This window comes from Echeneis naucrates, chromosome 4 (genome assembly GCF_900963305.1).
Source record: "Echeneis naucrates chromosome 4, fEcheNa1.1, whole genome shotgun sequence".
Taxonomy (NCBI): domain Eukaryota; kingdom Metazoa; phylum Chordata; class Actinopteri; order Carangiformes; family Echeneidae; genus Echeneis; species Echeneis naucrates.
In genome coordinates this window covers 15,199,985-15,222,027 of record NC_042514.1, presented here as the reverse complement: position 1 = coordinate 15,222,027, position 22,043 = coordinate 15,199,985, and the positions used below count along the sequence as shown (strand labels likewise).

The following is a 22,043-nucleotide window of genomic DNA, read 5'->3' as shown; positions in this document are numbered from 1 at the left end:
CATCAGCCATCATCAGTGACCATCCTGGCCACCACTTGTTGATCAGTCTGCCCTCTGGAAAACACTACAGGTCGCTCAAAACCTGGACAGCTCTTTCCCCACAGCGATACAGGCTCTGAATGAACAATAAAACATTGATCTACCCCCCCCCCCACCCATCTCATGTGAAATACCTTTTCAACACTTTCTTAAATTTATCAGCATGTGTGTGAGTGTCTGCATGTTTGTGAAGAACTGCGTTTACATTGATGTGTGTTTTTAAGCACCCAGCAACCTGAGTAGCACTCATAAATGTCGTTGTGTATTTATTATGCAATGACAATGAAACGATGAAACCTTGATATATTGACATCATTTGTTTCTCTGCAGGTGTCATTTTGTGATTGCATGAAGTCATAGCCGTTCAACAGCAGTGTCAGGACCAGAGGAGTGTAAAAGGCAGAATGGACCACCGATTGGCCATAGGATCGCTTCAACTCCTGCTGCTGACCAGACTTATTTCTCTCTCTCATGCAGACAGTGAGTAGTCGTTTCATCTGCACAACAAAGCTATGCTAATTGTTAAGGAAAAGGGTTGTCATAGCCCAAAGTGGTGCAAGCATTGTTTCCAGATCCTCAATGAAGCTTTGATAACAGGGTTTCCTGTACACTCTGCACAACACACCAGACTCTGAAGTCATATGGCAATTACCCAAAGGAGAGGAGGTCCCGCTCCTTATTTCTAAAATCCAATATGCAATTCTTCAAAAAAATGGTGTCATCTTGTCCTGATGTAATTCTTGACTTGACAACCAATTTTTTTTTAATATAGTGTATACTATATTTGTGAGGGAGGCAATTTTGCAAGTTAGAAATAAGATGAGCAGGTGAGAACAATATATTTATCAGAACAAATACAAATCAGCAGATTACTGACTCTGCTGAACCAACTGCCTTCTCCGGGGTAATATAGGAAAGAGTGGGAAATTAAAATTGTCTGGTTGGATATTTTTTTTCTGGCTTCATTGACTTCTAGTGTATACCTTAGTAATGCTAAATTCGACCTTGGTGCTTTTTCCTTCTTACCATCTGTTAATCACCAAGAAAGATCAGTGAGTGGGGATTCCCATCTGCAGCAAGCTGTGACTCCAGGGACGGCACCCTCAGGCTCACACTGTAATGGATTATAAATCAGCTGTACAGGAATTATTTGGTGACAACTTATTGAACTATAGTCTTTTACTGTTCTGCTCATAAAGAGCAGAACAGTAAAAGAAATGGCGACATGATATCAATAAAGCCAATCAGTGGTTATCATTGATCAGCAACAGAGGTACTGTAGAAAGGATCTCACATTCTTTGGTGTCAGTCCCCAGCTATTATAAATCAATGGTAGAAGGGCAGAGGAATTGTTGTCACCCCTGATGTAGCTCCTATAATTTGCGCTGCAGTAGCTCTTCCGTTGGATCAGACTACACGTGCCAGGTCTCACTCCTCAGAGCCGTGACCCTGCGCTGGGTCACTGGTTATCCTTGGATCAGTTTTGGTTGGAACTGACCACAAAAAAGTTTATTCATTTGAATATTGTCCCCTGTAAGCTTCGATGAGTGAACGGTGGTGACTGCCAGGTCAGTCAGAAATGGTAGAAACACACTTGTTTAAAAAACGAACTTATTTTATTTTGAGGGTTTAGTACCCTTATGTTTCCCTGACATTTGTCATGCTGTCTCTCTCCGTAAGGAATGCCCAGCTTCATCAAGTCCCCAGAAGATCAGACAGGGATATCCGGGGGAGTGGCGTCCTTTGTGTGCCAGGCAGTAGGTGAGCCCAGCCCTCGCATCATCTGGATGAAGAAAGGCAAGAAAGTCAGTTCACAGCGCTTTCAGGTATTGGGAGCTATTCTCAATGTTTCGTGTCTTGGGAAAAAAAAAAAAAAAAAAAAAAGGAAATCCAAATCAAGTCAAAAGCAAATAAAATGTATTTATATAACACCAAATCATTGTTACATCAGGACAATTTACATATAGAGCAGGTCAAGACCAAAATATTTTTGGAGTTATTAAAACCAACACATCTGTCCATGATAAAGCACTTGTAGAAAGTAGCAAGGAAAAACGTCCTTTGACAGGCAGAAACCTTAGAGAGAGGAGCGAAGATATAATAAAAATGCGGGCACAGCATACCGATGCTGCTAAATGTGCATTAGTAAATATGAAGAGTAACTGAAAGTGGAGTTTTCAGAAGAAGTGAATATGGGAATTGATTTATTGTATGTAACTGTAACTGATGGTAACTGTTGTGGAGCAGAGATGACTCAGCACCTGTAAGATGGGGACAAACAGACTAAAACTAGCGGCATGGAATGGTGTGATTTCACCAGCAGTCTTGGCCTACAGCAGCATACAGATCTAACTCCAGGCTGTGCCACGCAGGAAAGTTTTAAGCCTGAGCTTGAAAGAGTCGACCCTCAGACTGCTGAAGTAAACCTACATCTATAGAGCGACGTGACCTCCTGGGACAGTAAGGAAGTATGAGCTCTGAGATATGGCAGAGAGAAGGAGAAAGGTCTGCACTATCAAGGCGACAACAACAAAATTGAAAACGACAGGGGTGGCAATGCAAGACAGATTTCCAGACAATCCCATTCGCTCCAATACACTTTGCTGGGAGAATATCAGAACTGTCTCTGTTTTTACATCGCTCTCTTGTCCACATTTTAGGCTCTAGAGAGACGTGCACTTGTAGCGATCACCATCTAGTCAGTTTCTTGTAAGAGTTATCATTTTGTTATAAATATCCCAAGTTTCAGGGCTCCACTGAGCCAAAAATCGTCAAATTTTTTGCTCTGCACACAGACACACATGCACAGTGTTAAAGTCGATGTAGTTCCCTTTGCTCATACATGACTGTGGGAAAAACACGCACACATTGGTCCCTTTAATGGGGGACAGTGAAGAAGAAAAAAACATAATAATACAAATAACCTCATTTAAAATGATTCATACAAGTGTCCTGAAAAGTACCTTGAAATTCCTGTTCTAACGTGCATGTTACATGGTTTTTAAGTTATGTTATGTCTGCCTGTTTCCTGATTTCCTTTCATAGCCTCATCTTGTTTTGTCTCGTCTGTTTACTTCCTCCCTTTGTCGATTTCCCACCTCTGAGATTACTCTGGCCTGCCCCAATGTGTTGCACCTGTCTTGTGTCCCTGCCCTCTTCTGTATTTTTCCTCGCCCTCTTCCCTCCCCCTTGTTGCCAGAATGTCCTCATTGAAGTGTTCCCGTGTCCATTCCTGTGGGTGCTCCGAGTGCAGCCCTTTGTGCAAGACCTGTGTTTTTTCAACCACCAACTGTTGCCCAGCATTTTAGATACCTCTGCCTTACCATGTGCTGACCTTTTCCCAGATAAACAACCTGAACGTTCACCTTGTGCCGAGTCCTTCTACCTGAAAACTGATGTGTTTCTGCAACAGAAGACAAAAACACATTTCCAATCATCACAGATAACAGTCTTAATTCTGTTCTGCTGCTGTGTGACCAGGTGATTGAGTTTGATAATGGCTCAGGCTCAGGCTCAGTGCTGCGTATTCAGCCTTTAAGGACCCACCGGGACGAAGCCATCTATGAATGCACAGCCACCAACAGAGTGGGAGAGATCAACATCAGCGCCAAGCTCACTGTCTTAGAGGGTAAGATCCGACTGCCTCAGCTACCTTTCCTCCCTGTATGTGAACTGTCATTCCAAATGCCCTGGTGGATTTACCCCCACCCCTGCTGTCTTCCAGCATGACAATTAAATCCACGTGACACCATGTTGCCATGAAATTGCAACTTCTCCTTGTGTGAATAGAAATGACCTTCAGCACTCTTTGGTTTTCATTGATTCCCGCATCCCTGTTTGTGTTCAGTAATGGTACTATATAGACACTGTGTTAGCTTTAGCGTGTTTTCCAGGACCCAGCTATCATAGTTTCCATGGCATAGAAATGGTGACTGTATCCTGTTCTCCTATGCCTGTGAGCATTTCACTTACATTTGCAGCAGAGCATGATTTTCACAAGGAGGGGAGGTAAGTTAGAAACTAAAATATGTGATGAAGATAGAAAAGGAGATCTTGTGAGCAGAGGACAGAAGTGAATGTGGAAATGTGGATTCTCAAGAGAAGGAGTGGAAGAAAGTTTCAAAAAAGAATGGCAAAAACAGAAAAAAATATCTGAAGTAGAAGTGAGAGGAGAAGATGAAACTGTAGCAGGAGAGCAGATTGGGAGCAGGTGTAAGAAAAGACATGAGTCATCACACATTTTCCTATTTGCCCAGACATGGCCTTTAAGACAGAAACAGAAACAATGAAATTCCTTATGTTACATCTTCAAATAGGTCTAGGGGCGGGGAGCTACATAAAGCCAGATGAAGAATATGAGGAGTCAAAGGCTGCAGTAGTTAATTTGTGTATTGCCAGTAGTGGAGCTTCAAATTGCATCCGGAAGAGCCAAGGCCAACATAACAAAACGAAAGAATCACGACGCAGAAACAAATCCGCCTGAAGTGTAATACCAAATAAAGACTCCTCGGCAAAGATATAAACAGGAGGAAAGGAATTGGACTGAAATGGCACCTCTCCCAGGACCAGCCTGAATGGTCCTGGCTTTCTGCCTGAATGGTTTGAAATTAAATCTAAAGTAATTAGACCATGAAATAACAAGAATCAATGAATAAAAATCCAACAGTCATCGCAATTGTTCTAAGACCATAACAGATTTTAAAACACGCACAGCAGCAGGCAAGCTCATGTTACAGAGAGCGTGTGGGCTCTGCGTTCCCAGTTCAGAACAGCTGATTGAGTTGAGTGAGTACCGTAGATCAACTCTGGAAATAGGTGAAAGTGAGGCTTTTGCAGTCTGGAATTAGTTATTGAATGTTTGAACAGATAAAATAAAAAATAAATGAGAGAGGCTGCAGTGGGAAAGGAGAGAGAACTGATTTAGTGAAAAACTGCTGCTTGAGTCAATATGTAGGTTTTAATGTCATTTCATTTTTAATCACACTTGTAATATTAGGTGAAAACTGTAACTGTTTTGAATTTAATCCATTTTCATTTATAGGTAATCTCACAGGATTTGGAAGCATTTTAAAATGAAAACCGGTAAGGCTTAGGTGCTATAGGCCAATCATCTCCCTGGACACAAGCACTTTCATCAGATATAGTATATATTAGGCCAAGGCTCATACATTTTCTTTTAAATACATTTTTAAATATTTATTTCGTTTCCCTGGATTTTGCATTTGTCCAGAACAGATTTTGATGGTAATATCTGCCTTGTGGAGCTTCACCTGTAAGCTTCTTTGAGTGAAATTAACGTCGAAGCAGGGAGGGTAGTGCTGCACCACACTGAATCCAGGACAGACGCTCGAGACAAAATGACCAAGCGAAGGCAATCAGGCGGTGCTGGTAGAATGGAGTGGAGTGAAGGCTGCCAGGCTCCGAGAATTTGTAAATTACTGTTTGTGTGCTGCATGTATTTCTGACGCTTGCTGCATATATACTGTGTCTTCCTCTCCATTTTGGGTCAAGACACAGCAGCGCTTCTGTTTTGTTTTTGTATTTTTTCTACTGGTTGTGACATAGAATGATTAAACCTCTTCCTCTCTCTCACACACACACACACACACACATCATGGTAGGAGAGTCAGATTAATACTGTACCAAGGTAAACGCATGCACACACTAACTTAAGTCCCCAGCAATAGATCAAATCATGTATGATTTTTAACTAATGTTGTTTAGCCCACAAAAGTCTTTAAGGAAATGCAATATAATTTCAGTAACTGGTCAATTCACTTTAAAATATTGAATTCCACCTCTTACATGTTGAAGTGGATCATAGAAGTCAAGGATCAACTCATCTCCTCCGTGGCCTCAGTAAATCCTCAACTACAAGCACCTGCCCTAGAAGAGGGGGAAATTGGAAAAGGGCAGAGAGCTCCTTCCATCCACTGGCTAATACGTGACATGGTTACAGCTTATATCTTTTCCAAGGCATGACAAATTATAACTGACAAAACAAACAGGCTCAGTCCTCAAAAGGTTTGTTTTTTTTTTTTTCTGAATGCCGATATGTGAACAGGATTCATTTCCATGAAGAGAGGGTTATTTTTGCACACAGTTATTTTAATTATTCACTGTTAAAAGACAAGTCATTGTTAGTTTGCACTAAGGCTATTTGCGTTTATTTTTTTTATTTGTGAAGAAACAAAAAGGTTACATTTTCAAAATGACAATCTGGATATAGTTATTTTATTCAAATGTTGCATTGGTGAAACTTGATTCAATGTGTAATTTTGCACAGTGGCACTTGTATTTGCATTTATTTTGTATGGTTAGTTTAGTTTTAGGCAGAAAATAAATGTTTTTCTTTGCAGTTGATCAAAGAAATGGTTAGTTTATTTTTTATGTGTTTAGTTTTAGGCAGAAAATAAATGTTTTTCTTTGCAGTTGATCAATCTCTTTTCTCAATGATTGATCATTTTTACTTTTTTTGAATCAGAGGCTTTGGCGGTATCAGTATGTAGCAGTGATCTCTCATGAGCCTCACAGTGTGAACAAAGGGACATTTTACACTGCAGAGATCTTAAATGTCTTCTAGTCGTGTCCTGCAGTCAGAGTACCAATGGATATTTGTTTTTTTCCACAGAGGATGAAATCCCTTATGGTTTCCCCACCATAGACATGGGACCCCAGCTCAAAGTGGTGGAGAGGACGCGTACTGCGACGATGCTCTGTGCAGCCAGTGGAAACCCTGACCCAGAGATCTACTGGTTCAAAGATTTCCTTCCTGTGGACATCGGCAGCAGCAAAGGACGCATAAAACAGCTGCGTTCAGGTAGAGCAGTCGCAGCACACATCCCACAGCATCTGTTCAGAACACACAATAACTGTAACACTGTCAAACCATTTTATACTTAGATGATTTCTGAATGTCTAAGATCTGAATTAAAAGAAGGCTTATTTGTGTGTCAGCAGTGCTTAACACACTACAGACACCCTGGCAGATTTATGAAAGAGCTGCATAGAGAGGTGTCCAGAAAACGGAGCATCTTTCTCTGTAAAACGAGCTCACCAGATTTGAATCACTGCTACTAAGCATTCTCTCTCTCTCTCACATTCTACATTGCTGTGAGATGGCTGTCCAATGTCCATGGCAAAAAGAAAAAAGAAAACAGTGTAAAAGATGATAAAGTTGGTCCTAGCTGAATTGTTTATGCCCATTGGCGGTTGTGTTAGTAATGTCGTGTAGAACTGGAAATCCACACTGACACTCACAAAATGGAAGGAGCAAAGGAAGAGATAGTCTGACTAACACGGGATAGTAACATTTGCCGTGATATTTGTCCTGATATATATATATATATATATATATTTTTTTTTTAATACACTTTATGACCCTTTAGCCCAGTAAGCCTGAGATTTAGAATGTGTGAGGAAACAACTGTTCTACCCAGAAATCTCTCACAGTCAAAATATTTCTCTCTATGAACTAAACCACGTTAGAAAGCTCAGACCTGAATGCATGACTCATATTGAACATTGCTGATGCTGCATGAAGAAATAAAAATCACTGGTTTTTGGCTATATTATGAAAACAAGGGTGGTGAGGAGGGTGGGAATGCACTCTTTCTCTTACGCTGTTGAAGTCTGAGGCTGAGTCTAAAGCAGTATGACGACAGCTTTGTCAGACCTTCAGAACCAGAGAAATATGAAACTACTGTTGGCACAGGCTGAATACTACAGTACACTCTGTAGCAAGACAATTGATAGTGATATACACAATTGATGGTCATTTAGATGTTGGATTTGAAGGAGGAGGAGAGACTTGGCAGGGTTTAGCATCGCTTCGCCCTTTGGAGGCTGCTGATATCCCCTTCATCAGCTCACAGAGGATACACAGCTTCCAGGGCCTCCCCTCTTTGCTTTCTCTCACCACCTATTTTACAGTTTTCGTCTTCCTGGTGACTCAAGAGCAACTCGGCATGTTCTTCAGATCATTGGCATCTGCATAGCAACCATCCCTCTCTCATCTCTTGGCTGCATGTCACCTGATATCCCCAAACGGCAAATGGATTAAAGAAGGGAACTTTTTTTTTTTTTTTTTTTTTTTAAACTGTGCAGGATAAGGGCTGAATGAGAAATCATTCTTGGATCATAAGCTTGTGAAGACAAATAAAAACAAAAAAATCTGCCGTTTTGAATGATTGTAACATTTCAAATGAGGGCCTAAAAACTCTGATATCCACAAGCAGCAGGACACAGCAGTCATAACTTTCAACTAAACAGAATTAACATAAAACACGCTAATAAAGTCCAAGATCAGATATTCTGTTAGAAACCCGCAAGCAGCTGCAATATTTTACCTGGTTATAAAAAATTACAATGTTTTTTTTTTTTTGTTTTTTTTTTTTTTGTTTTTTTTTTAAACAGTTCCAATATTTGAACCACTTTTAACATTTTTACACTTTGTTGTACAATTAACTTTGAGAAGATAATGGGATTTTTAATTGATAATTCCAATTAGATATTTATCTTTAATTGTTCATCCCCATTAGTCAGAATTAATGCAGGTGGATTAAATAACCCAAATAATAAGTTGAATACCACAGGTACAGCGTTATCAGTTTAGTGTTTATTAGGACTCCAGCACTGATGCAGGTTACCAGCTCTGTGGAGCAAATTATCAGGTGTGTAATGCAAATCAGTAAAATTATAATAACTAAAAGCACAAATAACAGACTGGCAGTTCTAGCTGGGGCATGATGCATGAAACAGTTCCTTGCTTCTGCTGCATTAGAAATTATTCAGCTTATCTCTCTCTCAGCTTTGACTTATTCCACAATAAATAATAATATTGGTGAGTTTCTTTTTTTATACTGGGTAGATAACAGTGGCTCGTCTCACTGCTGGTTTTCCTCTCTATGATTTCGTGCCATTCTTGTCTTTCTCTGTAGACTAATGGTTATCTTTAATCTTATTTGCATTCAAATTACCTCACCAGGTGGTACACCAATCAGAGGTAAGAATGCTGGATATAAAAAAAGAAAAAAAATTTCTCATCCTCACTGCTCCCCTCTCTTCATCGCCTCTGTCTCCTTTTCCTGTCACCACACCATGTCTCCATTTCCAGCCATCTGGCCTCTTGACTTGTTCTCACACTTCCTCTGCCTTCACAGAAGTTTTGAGTAGTTTTCATGGTCTTGGAAGAGAGACACCAAACCTGCCTGTGTGAATATTATTAAATATGCTTGGAAACCAAAGTCATGTACATATTTAATCTGTGGTCATATTTATTCTGGTCCAGGTGTAAATTGTGGTTTAGAGTCCAGGAGACGAGTTTAGTCGATGAAAGTGCTGCATCACATTTGGCTTATCCAATATTACTGTACCACAAACCTGCTCTTTGGCAGGAAGAGCTCTTTCTGTGTGAATGCAACACTGAGAACAATGGAAGCCCGACAACTCATTGTTATGGACAATGTTAGAGGACAAACTGCTGATGCAGTAATGCTGCACATACTCTGGCTTTCCTCCACGCTCCAAGCACATGCAGCTTCGGTGATTTGATGATTTGGAAATTGCCTGTTGAGCAGCCTTTCCCCATTTAGCTAAAAGGCTTACCTACATAGTTTGTGGGGCAGCACAGTGAAATGATGGTTAATGCTGTTGCCTCACAGCAAGAAGATTCTGGGTTCGATGCCTTTCTGTGTGAAGTTTTCCTGTTCTCCCTGTGCCTGTGTGGGTTCCCTCGGGGTATCCCGGCTTCGCCCCACTGTCCACAGGCACGATTAGGTTAATTGGTGGCTCTAAATTTCCTGCAGGCCTGTGTGAGAGTGTGAATTTTGTTTGTCTCTGTGTCTATATGTTGGCCCTATGATAGACTGGCGACTTGTCCAGGGTTCCTAATGTTAGCTGGGATTGTCTCCAGGCCCCCTGCAATCCTGATGGATAAGTGAAATAGACAATGGATGGATAGACATACTGTGCGTGTGTGTGTCTGTGTCTGTGTCTGTGTCTGTGTGTCTGTGTCTGTGTGCGCGCGCGTCTGTGTGTCTGTGCGTGTGTCTGTGCGTGTGTCTGTGCGTGTGTGTGTGTGTGTGTGTGTGTGTGTGTGTGTGTCTGTGTGTGTGCGTCTGTGTGTCTCTGTGTGTGTGTGTGTGTCTCTGTGTGTGTGTGTGTGTGTGTGTGTGTGTGTGTGTGCGTCTGTGTGTCTCTCTGTGTGTGTGTGTTTGTGTGTTACTCCATCCCAACCGGAGGTTTGTTCCTCCTCTGTCTCTGGGCTTACTTTCTGATATTACACACGTCATTTCAACTGCCTTCCCTAGATTTAACCTTGTTTTACAAACCCATCCCATACTGCATTTCAGGACTATATAATGAAACATTTATTTTTCGCATTTCTTGTGTGTGATGTGTCACCTTCATAGTCAATGTATAATATTGTGTAATTGCCAAAAATATATTCAGGTTTTCAGTCCTAAAGCTGATCTATTGACAACTGCTAAATATTTGTAAAAATGCTATGAATTATGCATGTTACAAAGGGGAGGCAAATAAGCCTAATAATGCTAAGACTTTGTTATGCATGTACGTATATATTGTAAATAATTAATATTAGATGTATTATCGATTAGTGTTTTGCTGTGTACAGAATAAAATGAAGGTCAGACCGGGGTTAGTTGTGTGCAGGATCAGTGTTAGTGTGTCTGAATCAGGTCACTCTGCCACCATGTCTGTATGTAGATTGTTGAACAGTGACATTTTTGGCCTCCCTCATCAGGAGCACTCCAGATTGAGAACAGCGATGAGTCAGACCAGGGCAAGTACGAGTGCGTAGCAGTCAACAGAGCCGGGACTCGCTACTCGGCTCCAGCTAACCTTTACGTCCGAGGTAAGGTCCCTCTTGTCCCTAACTGACCGCTCCCTGCTGTCATCCAGGTCACCGCCTCCAGCAGTGAAATCCTCTGTTTTCATCAACATTGTGTCATTGCTAACTAAAAAAAAATAAAACAAAACAGTGGTTTCCTGGATTGAGTTGCAGTGAAAATCCGACCTGTTGTTACTGTGCTCTGTATTATCTTAGGGATGATTCACATTCTTCAGCCAAAACATTATGGCTGTTGGTAGTTGCTATTAGCTGTTTGTCAGCAAAAAGCACAAATTTCTTAAATCAATATCATCTTGGTCTCAAAGGCAATTTTTGAAACATGGGCTTACTTACTGCTGGTTTGATCTCATATTCATTTGACATTGCTCTTTTATATAATTTACCTTAAAAAGAGAGAGAGAGAGAGAAAACGTCAGTGCATGCTGTGTACAATTCCTACTTTATCCTTAAGTGTTTTACCAAACATAACAAAAGAAAGAAACATTTGTGGCTGCCCTAAAGTTTAATATAGAGATTTAGATTAGATTTAGATTTCGTGTTTCTGCTATCCTCCCTCAAAATATGGACGCAGAAGTATACACACACAGACTTAAGTTTGTGTGTGCATGTGCACGTTTTTATTTTCACAGCACATCACAACACACACAGCTCTGTCAACACCACCAACAGTTTGTAGTGACTACACATGTGAGAAAAGTTGCCTTTGAGAGCTAAAAACCAGAATGTAATCATGCATGCTTTGTTTTTTGTTGTTGTTGTTGTTGTTGTTGTTGTTTTTTAATCAAAGTATTGCATTTCTAAGAATAAATGTTTTCCATAGAAGCCTCTCATACATGCACACACACACACTACCAATTAACCAGACAGAGCCGATGGTCAAGTATGTGTGTGTGCTTCTCTTTCTAAGGTTACATTTCTAGGTGTGGTGGTATCTTATATTTCTAATTAATAATTCCTCATTGTGGCTTTTAACACTACAAGATGCCATATGTTGTTAAATTGTGTGTGTGTGTGTGTGTGTGTGTGTGTGTGTGTGTGTGTGTGCGTGTGTGTGTGCCCGCATGCCTTGGAGATGCATATGTGAAAGTAGATGCACATTTCCATTGTCTCACCACGACAGCTCAGTCAGTCTCAGTGTACGTACACAATTTATTTACTTATTGGTTCTTGTTGTTCCATGTACTACTGTGTTTAACATTGTATTATGATGAAACATAATTAGAAAAATGTGAGAATATGAAGAATGAATATGACTCTGCTCTAAAATAAGTTGTAACACAACATCCGCAAAAACTGCTTTGCAAATTGTCAGATATCTCTGAAGAAAAATGAAAGTTGGCGGGTGTATTTTTTTTTTTTACTGCTAAGACATTATCTAGTGCAGTCTGCATGGCGCCACCACCAGGTAGTCACTCTGCCTTGGTTTGATGAGTAAACTGACTTTAGACTGCACAGACAGGAGTATAGACGTCGAACGTTTTCTGTGGCTAATCTCGGCCAAACTTTAGGCAGGCTGACGATAAGGAGGTGAAAGAGTGTGTATATGCTTCTGTGTGTCCCTTAGTGTGATTGCTAGCTGGATACACTGGACGCGTGCTGATTATGGTCTGGCGTCTAGGTCTGAGTGTTTGAAAGTCTTGTGTTGCATTGCTTGTGCCGTGTGTGTGTTTCTCAAGCATTAATGGATAAGCAGATATTTGCCTGTTTTACTCTCTCTATTCTTCCCTTTCTTCCCCCTCTCACCCCTTATTTTGCCCCTCTTGATATTTATATTTTTCACTTATCTTAAATCTCCTCATTATCATTGTACCCCACCATCCAAAAACACAATCCAAACCTCACCACTCAGATCAACGGGAAGGTTGGTTCTTTCACTCTTTTCCCTCGCAATGCCAAGGCCTGGCAGACTGGAGCCATGCTGCGCCAGCGTCTCGCTCGGCGCCTTAGGCCCGTCCCAGCCTCTCTCTCAGTACCCCAACCCTCACAATGCAACCTCTTTCCTCCTTAACACACCCCTTACAGCTATAGTATATGGTGCCTTGCACCTCATCATGTATTGGCCAGTGCAGCATGCTTCTCCGAAATTTTGTGAAATGAGCAGGCTATAAATACCAAAAATCTTCAATACAGGTCTTAACCAGGAAAGGATATGACACATGAGTAAAAGAGTGTATTATTTAAAAAAATTTTTATTTATTTATTTATTTTAAACAAGAGTGACCAAACCCCCGATGTTGCAAGAGTTGTAAATCAGACAGATTTAGGGTTAGCGTTCTAGCTCTAGGGTCTGTAGATTTAGAGTTGGAACTTATTCTAGTGAATGTATTACATTAATGCACTATAAAGGGCACTTCAAGGCCGAGACCAACGTTTATCTCCAAAAAATGTGCTGAGAGTACATTTTCACACAAGCAACAAATGTGTCCTCTGTTCTGACTGATGGTTGATGAAAAGCACAGATAGTTCTAACAGTGTCTCTGATAAAGTACACAAAACGGTGACAACGGAGCGGATGTAAAGTGGAATGCGCTTGGCTTCATGATATTAGTCATCAGATCAGTGGTTGAGGCAGTAGTGGCGCCTGTTTAAAAAAAAAAAAAAAAAAAAAAGTTAACAGGAGGCCAGGTGTGGCACCTGAAACTTCTGGGGATGGCATATGCCATCTGCTATACCAACTGGAGATATAGATATAATTTACATGATGTAATTAAACCGTAACATAATCTAAATAATCAACAAGGCTTTTGTTTTTCTGTGTGGAGGAACACTGCACTGGTTTCTGTGGTGATTATTGGGAACTCTTGGGAAAATCTAATTTAAATACAAATAAACATTTGGCTCCTCTTTTACATTTTGCAGGAAAACAATGAATGTTATATTTTTCTATATGAAGAAAATTGTCATCGACAACACAGTCAAAGTTCAGAGTTTGTGCTCACTTCACAAAATTTTGCAGCTGTTTCAGTCCAATGATATCTTCTCTAGCATGCTATTACTGTCTTGGCTAATTTAAAGGCATGACTCGTCTAAGCTCTGCTCTGCTGTCTGACTACCATTTTACAAAGCAACAGGCTCGCACTGCTTTCACTATGCTGTCTGCTAGAAAACTAGTTTCTCTGCGTGAACACTAACTATTGGTGTATCAGTAATAGAGGAATGTGGAGTAGCTCAGAAATTGAGGTCAAGTGAACATTTGTGTTTGACATGTGGATTTGATATTTTATCTTATTCATAAGAATAGAGAGAGCAATCACATGGGTGGTGAGGAGGCAAGAAAAGATATGGTCTTTACTTTAAACAGGAGCCTGGTTGTTATATCATTCAGGAGACTGGGCTGATTTGGGAACTAGAGCAAATATGACAATATGAAGTAACCCAATAACAGCAGGCTGTGGGGACTTTTGATGATGTGCAAGCAGGCCTGCTCCTGATATTTTCCAGATAACATGTACTTGTCCTGGATTATATATCTGTACAGCGAGGGAGATCAACTCATGGAAGGTTCTTTGTGGGACACCAAATCTTCCTTAATCTACTGGCCTTCAACTGCTCACCGTTCTACCATCAAATATCTTGCTGCATCTCCAGGGTGGACTCTGTATGAGAGAAATACACAATACGGACAAAAATACTGGGCTGCCTACACGTCACACACAGGAGCTTTTATGACACCCCAATCTAAGTGCATATGTATTAGTATGGAGTTGTTATGGCAGCAACGTGCATTGTGCTTGCTGATATAAGGTTTGCATGCAGGTAAACACATGCCATGAAGCTCCAGACAGTTTTTGTCCTGATGTTAATGCCAGAAAAGGGTTGGAACTGTTCAACTAATGAGTCAGCAGAACATTTGTGAGTAGACTTGTAATGAAACAATGCGTGCTCTCACCAGATTTTCTTTGGAGGAAACACAAGCAAATAAACAACCGATGATTTTGCGCAACTATATCAATAAAAGCTATTGATGTTGAGCTCACTCCAAAACTACCTGGCTGAATACAGAGAATCCTGAGGTGCATTGTCCCAGACAGCATTGCATCCAAATTTATGTTTACACAAAACTTATACAAGTTTAAAACGAGTATTGTTGGAGATATTGAATAGTAAATTGAACTATGAATTTGGGTTATCGGAAAAACATCCATGCTCCAGTTTATCTGTGTGGTTAGAATCTGAGCAAGCAGAATTTTCAACCTCTCGTGCCAAGTGAAACATTTTGAATGTAATATGCATCGATACAGTATTAAAATTAGAGTGTTGCTTTCTTGAGCAGGACCTGCTGTAAGAAGAGAACTCTAAACTCAGTGGGAGATAACATGAAACCACAAGCTGACGTTGTCAGTCTAGTTGGAAGAGAGCCTGTTCACAGTATGTTTTGCATGTGCGTGTTTACCCCCTGTCTGTGAAGCCTGCAGTTGAGCATGTTGTCACACGACCTATGTGGTAGTGCATGCAAATCTTTGCTTTCCCACCCATCAAAGCTTCTCTGGCAACTCCAGCTTTTTCTTTCTTCAAATTGGCTCGCTCTTTATTCTTTACTGAACACTACTTCCCCACCCCTCCATCTTCTGTCTCTTTTCCCTGCCATGCCAACAAAGATGTGGGTTTGTCTATTCTATTTACAATTTGCATCTATTGTCAAATGCAGTCTTGTGTTGATGGCAGTAAACAACAGGAGTGATACAAAAAAAAAAGTAGCAATAAGCTATTGTCGTCACATCAAGACCACCATCCTGAGTGATGTCACGAGTCCCTAAAATGTCACAGTACAACATCCTGCATAATGTTGCGTAAGTGGGTGATCACTGAAACTGTGACTATATCTGAGACAATATGTGATATGGATTCATTGTACATCGTTTGCGATTCTTTCAAATTACTGGCAAGTTTCTTAGTTCCCTTTTGTCTTTGTTTTGTTTGTTTTTTTTGTTTTTGTTTTTTTTTTCCAAATCAACTTTTACTTTTGTCCTTTGGTTGATTAGAAATCAGGTTCTTGTATGAACTGCACATTATTGTAAACAGAAACATACAGGTAAGCCTCATATGCACTGCAGCACGCTATCTGCATTGCATCATTGCTGCCATCAGTGAACTGCTGCAGAAAAGCTGCATGTCTGCTTTGAATGTTGGATGTTTCTTCATTATAAATTAATTTCTGATTTCTTTTTGACAGAAAATGTTGCAGAAAGGCCGCCGTTTCGACATGCATACATTTTCACATATCTGTGACGTACTCAGCTTTAGCGTAGAGATAGAGGCAGTAGCGAAGGCTTCATGGAATACTGGTGGTTTGATGTCAAGATGAGATCATGTCACCATTTTGCTGAAACATAGGCACAACACTGACTCTTTAGATAAAGCAACACACTGATGACATAATCATACCTTACACCACATTTCTCTTGTCTGATGTGCAAAAGAATTTAATTGATATTGACTCCAGACTTAAAATTTTGGACCAAGCCATATTCCATAGTGAATAATCCACTGCAGTAGGCTCATTTGGTTCAACTCAATAAGATATATTTTTATTTGAATTTAATTGAAGCAAAAGCAACTTTAGCTAAAGTCAACAACATTGAAAAAGAGTTAAATTATGACACAAACAATCATGTTGGGTAATGAGTAAAGCACGGAAAGGAAGAAACAAACGGCTTTGACTTTTAACTGTGAGGTGACCTGTAATTGGTCTTGTCTGTGTTTTCCCCTTGGTGATGCAACCTAACATACAGAGACTAAACCAAAACTTCTGATAAGCAACAGTCGTGTAACATTGAAATTTTACTATCGTCGATAATGTCCACCCTGAAATTATATACAGTATTTTCGTTGAGGTCGTAACATTCTCATCGGATTTTTTTTTTGTACCCTTACAGTAACCAAAGCCTCAATGTAGATGTTTTTAAATATCAAACACCTCACGAGCCACAGTGAAATATATTTCCCCTCAGGCCTCGCTTAGCTGACCTGCAAGATTGTTCTTGAATCTCCCCTCTCACACTTCTCCTTTCTCAGCCCTGTGCTTCCTCTTCTCATGCCATCATGCCCTCCTCACCATGCTCTCTAGTTTTCATTGGAGTCTGTCTTAATGCCTGCAGCAAAGTAACATTTAGCCCGCAGAGGGTGATGTCAGTCATGGTTTATTCAAACAATGTGCAGTCACGCTGAACTATCCAATCACCTCTCACATCAGGTTTTTCTGTGCAGAACTGAGACTGCTCCTCTTTATTTTAGAAAGCTAAAAACTTTCCAAAAGTCTCTGATCCCCAAACTCATATTGCAGCCCATTACTTAGATTGCACAAATACTCTGCTAACAATAGAGGAGAATCTCTCTGTATTGGCAGCCCAGCTGGAGCCAAAATGCCACTGAAATTCTCCTGATTAACAGAGCAGGCCACTCTACATGCAACTTAAGTCCTGCAGCCTGGCAGAAAGCCACAGATTCTTTAGAGAAATCAGGCTGACAATTTATTTCATTACTGTACGTGTGATAAAGGTACAGCCAAATTTAACTAACATCTAATAACAGAGCTGGCATAATATCAGATAATGAAACATCCACATCGTATTAATAATTGACTGTAGTAAAGACTTCCTGCAAGAGAAGATGAAAGTAATTGAGTATGTTAAAAAGCAGTTTGTAAAGAGATTACAAACTGAGGTAACAATGGTCAGTAACAAACAGGTAGCCATGCTTGAGTTAAATTATTGGTATCAATAGCATTGAAAACGTTCTAGTGTCTCTGACACTAAAAGGTCTTTATACTAAAATGTTTTGACATTAAATTCTAATTAATCTCTAAAAGGCAATTTTGATTAACAGCATTCTCTAATATAACATGTATCGCCTGAAAGTGCAAAGTCTTCAATGGCTTCATATTGATTTAGGAAAAAAAAAAAAAAAAAACTCAGTTGACACCGAAACTCCCCTTCTTGTGTCATGCTATCTCTCTTTACCCCTGTAGTTCGTCGTGTGGCTCCCCGTTTCTCCATCCCACCCCCAAATCATGAGGTGATGCCTGGCGGCAGTGTCAACCTTACCTGTGTGGCAGTTGGCGCCCCAATGCCTTATGTCAAATGGATGACTGGTGAAGTGGAGTTGACCAGAAAGGAGGAAATGCCTATTGGCCGCAATATCCTGGAGCTCACCAACATCCACCAGTCTGCCAACTATACCTGTGTTGCCATTTCCTCCAATGGAGTGATTGAAACCACAGCAGAGGTCACTGTCAAAGGTACAAAATGATTTGAATTTGAAAGTTCGTAGGAGTATCCAATAGAATTATTGTTAGATCACACATAAGACTGGAATAAAATGAATGTTTGACTTTTGTCGTAACAGAATATAATGTTTTAAAATCAAATGAATCCTAAATGATAAAATTTGTGTTAAGTAGATGCACACGCCATCTACAGTACTAACGCATTTGCATGCTGAAACTGATTACTTCATTTGGAAAAAAAAATTGTGAACTGAATTCAAGGTGTTCAGGTTCAGCTTAATGTGTGGAGGGGAGAACAGAAACCTTCAGTGAGGCGCTTCAGTCAGTGTCCCTTATGTCTGATAGATGGAACAGGCTGCTGCAAGGATGGGTTGTGTGATTCTCTTGTCTTTCTCTGCCCTTTAAAAGCACTGCCTAAGCCACCAGCCTCCCTCACCGTGACCGAAACCACAGCAACCAGTGTCACCCTGACCTGGGACTCTGGCAATCCAGAACCGGTGCTCTATTATATAATTCATTACCGTCCCAAACTGTCGGACAATGGTTTCCAGGAGGTAGATGGAGTAGCCACCACCCGGTACAGCATTGGGGGACTCAGCCCCTTTTCTGAATACGCGTTTCGTGTCATGGCTGTCAACAACGTCGGCCGGGGCCCACCCAGTGTTATTGTGAACACCCGTACAAGTGAGCAAGCACCTTCATCACCTCCTCTGCGCATCCAAGCACGCATGCTGAGTTCCAGCACAATGTTGGTCCAGTGGGAACCTCCAGAGGAGCCAAATGGCCAAATCCGGGGCTACAGGGTCTACTACAGTTCCGCACATGACACCCCGTTCAACACCTGGCAGAAGCACAACACGGATGACAGCCAGGTCGCCACCATCTCAGGCCTTACTCCAGACATCACCTATAGTCTGAGAGTGCTGGGCTTCACTTCTGTGGGAGATGGACCTCTCTCCGATGTTCTTCAGATCAAGACCCAGCAGGGAGGTGAGCGCAAGCTGCCTTTGTATATCCACAAAGTCGATGCTAGAAAAAAAATGGGCGAGTGAGGATTTGAGTGAGTTTGACAAGGACCACGTTGTGATGGCCAGACAGCTGTCAGAGCATCTCCCAGTCTGCAGAGGTCAGTATCTATGAAAAGTGGTGCAAGGAAGGACCAGTGGTGAACCGACGACACAGTCACGGATGGCCAAGGCTCACTGACACACGTGAAGAATGAAAGCTGGCCCGAGTGGTCCGATCCAGCAGATTAGCTGCTGTTGACTATTACTAGTGTTGCCGAATGAGCGAAGGCTCATGGAAAATATGCACTAGACAGAATTTGTTGGTTAAGCAGGAAGTATTTTTTAAAATATCTTGAAATTAGATGGATGCGATCTTTGGATAGAAAATTGTGTCTGGAAATGTGTTGGCTGGATTGACAAGAGTCTTATCTCCACACTGCTATGCAGTTAATTTTCGTAGGAAACACAGCCTTCACTGTCTGTTTCTTAAATCGCCTCTTTTATGTGTCCAGTTCCAGCTCAACCAACTGATTTCGAAGCTGAAGCTGAGCTAGATTCACGCATCATGCTGTCGTGGCACTGGCCTGTCACAGACCCCATCATTAGCTATGAACTGCTCTACTGGGAGGCTAACAGTCCCTCAAACAAGGTGAACCCCAGCTCAGAAACACTGCAGGATGGATTTTAGTTCCTGTCAATGTTTCTTTATTTGGTGAATTTGAAGGTTCTGTGTGAACATTGTATCATTATCTCAGGAAGCAGCTGTAGCTATTTAATCCTGGAACAATATTTTCCATTAGTTTGAATCGGAAAGTGTGTTCATACTTTTCAACGGTACTGTATACATGTAAATTGTATAAACATTTTCATGCATGTGCGTTATATGATCATGTACCATTGTCTTCATAGTCATGTGCTTTTCTCTCTCCAGCTTCATGTCACTTTCGAACCTGCAGGCTCCTATGCAGTAGATGGTCTAAAGCCAGACACAGTTTACATGTTTTCCCTGGCTGCACGTTCTGAGGCGGGTGTAGGCCTTTTTACTCCAGCTATTGAAGGCAGGACCGCCCAAACCAGTAAGTAGGTGATATGTATTTCTGTTTTCAGTGTCGCTTCTATTGCAGCAGAGAGGAGCTTCAGTCCTTTTTTTTTTTTTTTTTTGGGGGGGGGGGGGGGCAACTTCTCATGTCACATATTTACAGCCATTACAGTAAGTAGAAATCATGATGATTAGGTGGCAATTGCTGCTGTCAAAGCTATTCAACTGTCAGACATCTGTAGATTATCAGATACTCATGTAAAATCTGTGTAAAACAATGCTTTGGGTCATTTTGTAAAAACAGTGTTCAACCGTGTTCAGTCGAACAGCTTACTGTTGTGCGAGCATATTTTAGTTTCGACAAACAAGGTTAAAAAAAAAAAAAGAACACTGCTCTCTGTTGCATCAGCCATGCCTGTGCCTTTTGTGGTGTGTTGAAGATGCCCAGCAGGAGGGAACACCTGGACCTGGTGGAGGGCATACCTCAGCAGCTCCATACTCCTTATTTTTGTTTATTGGCCTTCACACATCATTCACTAGTTTGACAATCATTTCCACAAACCTACACCACTGATTTACCGACTGCAGCTCCTTATACCATTTTTGATTTTAGGCCAAATAAATTATGATTATCGTGCTTTAACTTTGTGTGCAACCTCCTGTTATTTCTCTTGATTATCTCCAAAGACTCTTAATTGGAATTTGTGTGCTTTGTTGTACTGCAGTGCTTGCAGCTCCTCCCAGGAAGGTAGAAGTGGAAGCCCTAAATTCATCTGCCCTCAGGGTGACCTGGAAACCTCCTTTGTCTGTAAAGCAGCATGGGCAGATCATAGGATACCAGCTGGTTTATTCCAGGATAGAGAATGGGGAACCTCATGGCCAGCCAATCATCATGGATGTCTCGCATACTGAACCCCAGGTACTGTCACTCTTTAATCGGACTCTTACGGCACATTAAGGGAAAAAATTTATCAAAGTAAGCAGTAAAAAAAAAAAAAAAAGAAGTGCACGTGTTTATTGAGATTGCTGTCTGAAGCAGGAGAGTATGATTGGCTGTGTCAGTCAGCTCACCTGAGCCACCTCCCTGTGCCTCCCCCAACCTGATGCCAGCCACGGTCACCCGATATAAAATGCTAATTTATAATATTTGGAATACTCATTCCCATAAAACTTTAAATTGACTTAACTTATTCTTAAGCGTTTGGGTGTCTGTGTGTTTGAGAATCATCCATCCATTCTTATTGTTTAACCGTTTAGGGTTGTCTTATTAAATTTCCACCAAGCATGCATGTCTTTAGACTGCGAGAGGTAAATGGCGTACCTGTGAAGCCTGTGGAGAAATGTGAAGCCTAAACATGTTGTGTGTGCTGAACTTGCCTAATGTGTGACAGCTGAGGATCAACCTGAATGTTTCTCTTCCTTCTCCTGCCTCTGTTTTTCATTCTTTATATATATATACCCCCCACCCTCACCCCACTCCCTCTCTCTCTCTCTTCTTCTGTGTTTCTCTGCAGGATGCCATTATAGCAGGTCTGCTCCCAGAGACTACCTACTCTCTGACCGTGGCTGTATATACAACCAAAGGCAGTGGTGCTCCCAGCAAAACTAAGAGGGTCACCACAATGGGGGCAGGTGTGTTACACCCAACGTAAAATGACCATTTTACCTTACAATTTGAGTCAATCTTCTTATTTTTGCCAACTCCAACAGAGTTGTTAACTTTGACGCAATACTATATTTTGCTTCTGAAAGTTTATGTCAGTCTTTCATAAGAAAAATAGAACCTTGCTCACTGTAAACACTTTCCTGGCAAATTTCATTGGCCTTAATTGACATGTCCAGGTCTAAGATTTACCTTGC

General features: G+C 41.0%; 1 protein-coding gene across 1 annotated transcript in view; it reads left to right on the top strand.

Annotated features, from left to right (window-relative positions):
• The first annotated feature begins 407 nt into the window (after positions 1-407).
• ptprfa (protein tyrosine phosphatase receptor type Fa) overlaps positions 408-22,043 on the top strand; it is a 40,027-nt gene continuing 18,391 nt past the window's right edge. Inside the window, exons 1-14 of the mRNA XM_029500016.1 lie at positions 408-519; positions 1,720-1,865; positions 3,520-3,667; positions 6,671-6,859; positions 7,996-8,004; positions 9,026-9,043; positions 10,805-10,915; positions 12,762-12,773; positions 17,880-18,149; positions 18,546-19,127; positions 19,657-19,793; positions 20,076-20,220; positions 20,909-21,102; positions 21,698-21,815. Coding sequence (XP_029355876.1) covers positions 444-519; positions 1,720-1,865; positions 3,520-3,667; positions 6,671-6,859; positions 7,996-8,004; positions 9,026-9,043; positions 10,805-10,915; positions 12,762-12,773; positions 17,880-18,149; positions 18,546-19,127; positions 19,657-19,793; positions 20,076-20,220; positions 20,909-21,102; positions 21,698-21,815 — 2,155 coding nt within the window. The 5' untranslated portion in view covers positions 408-443. The remainder of the gene's footprint in view (positions 520-1,719; positions 1,866-3,519; positions 3,668-6,670; positions 6,860-7,995; positions 8,005-9,025; positions 9,044-10,804; positions 10,916-12,761; positions 12,774-17,879; positions 18,150-18,545; positions 19,128-19,656; positions 19,794-20,075; positions 20,221-20,908; positions 21,103-21,697; positions 21,816-22,043) is intronic.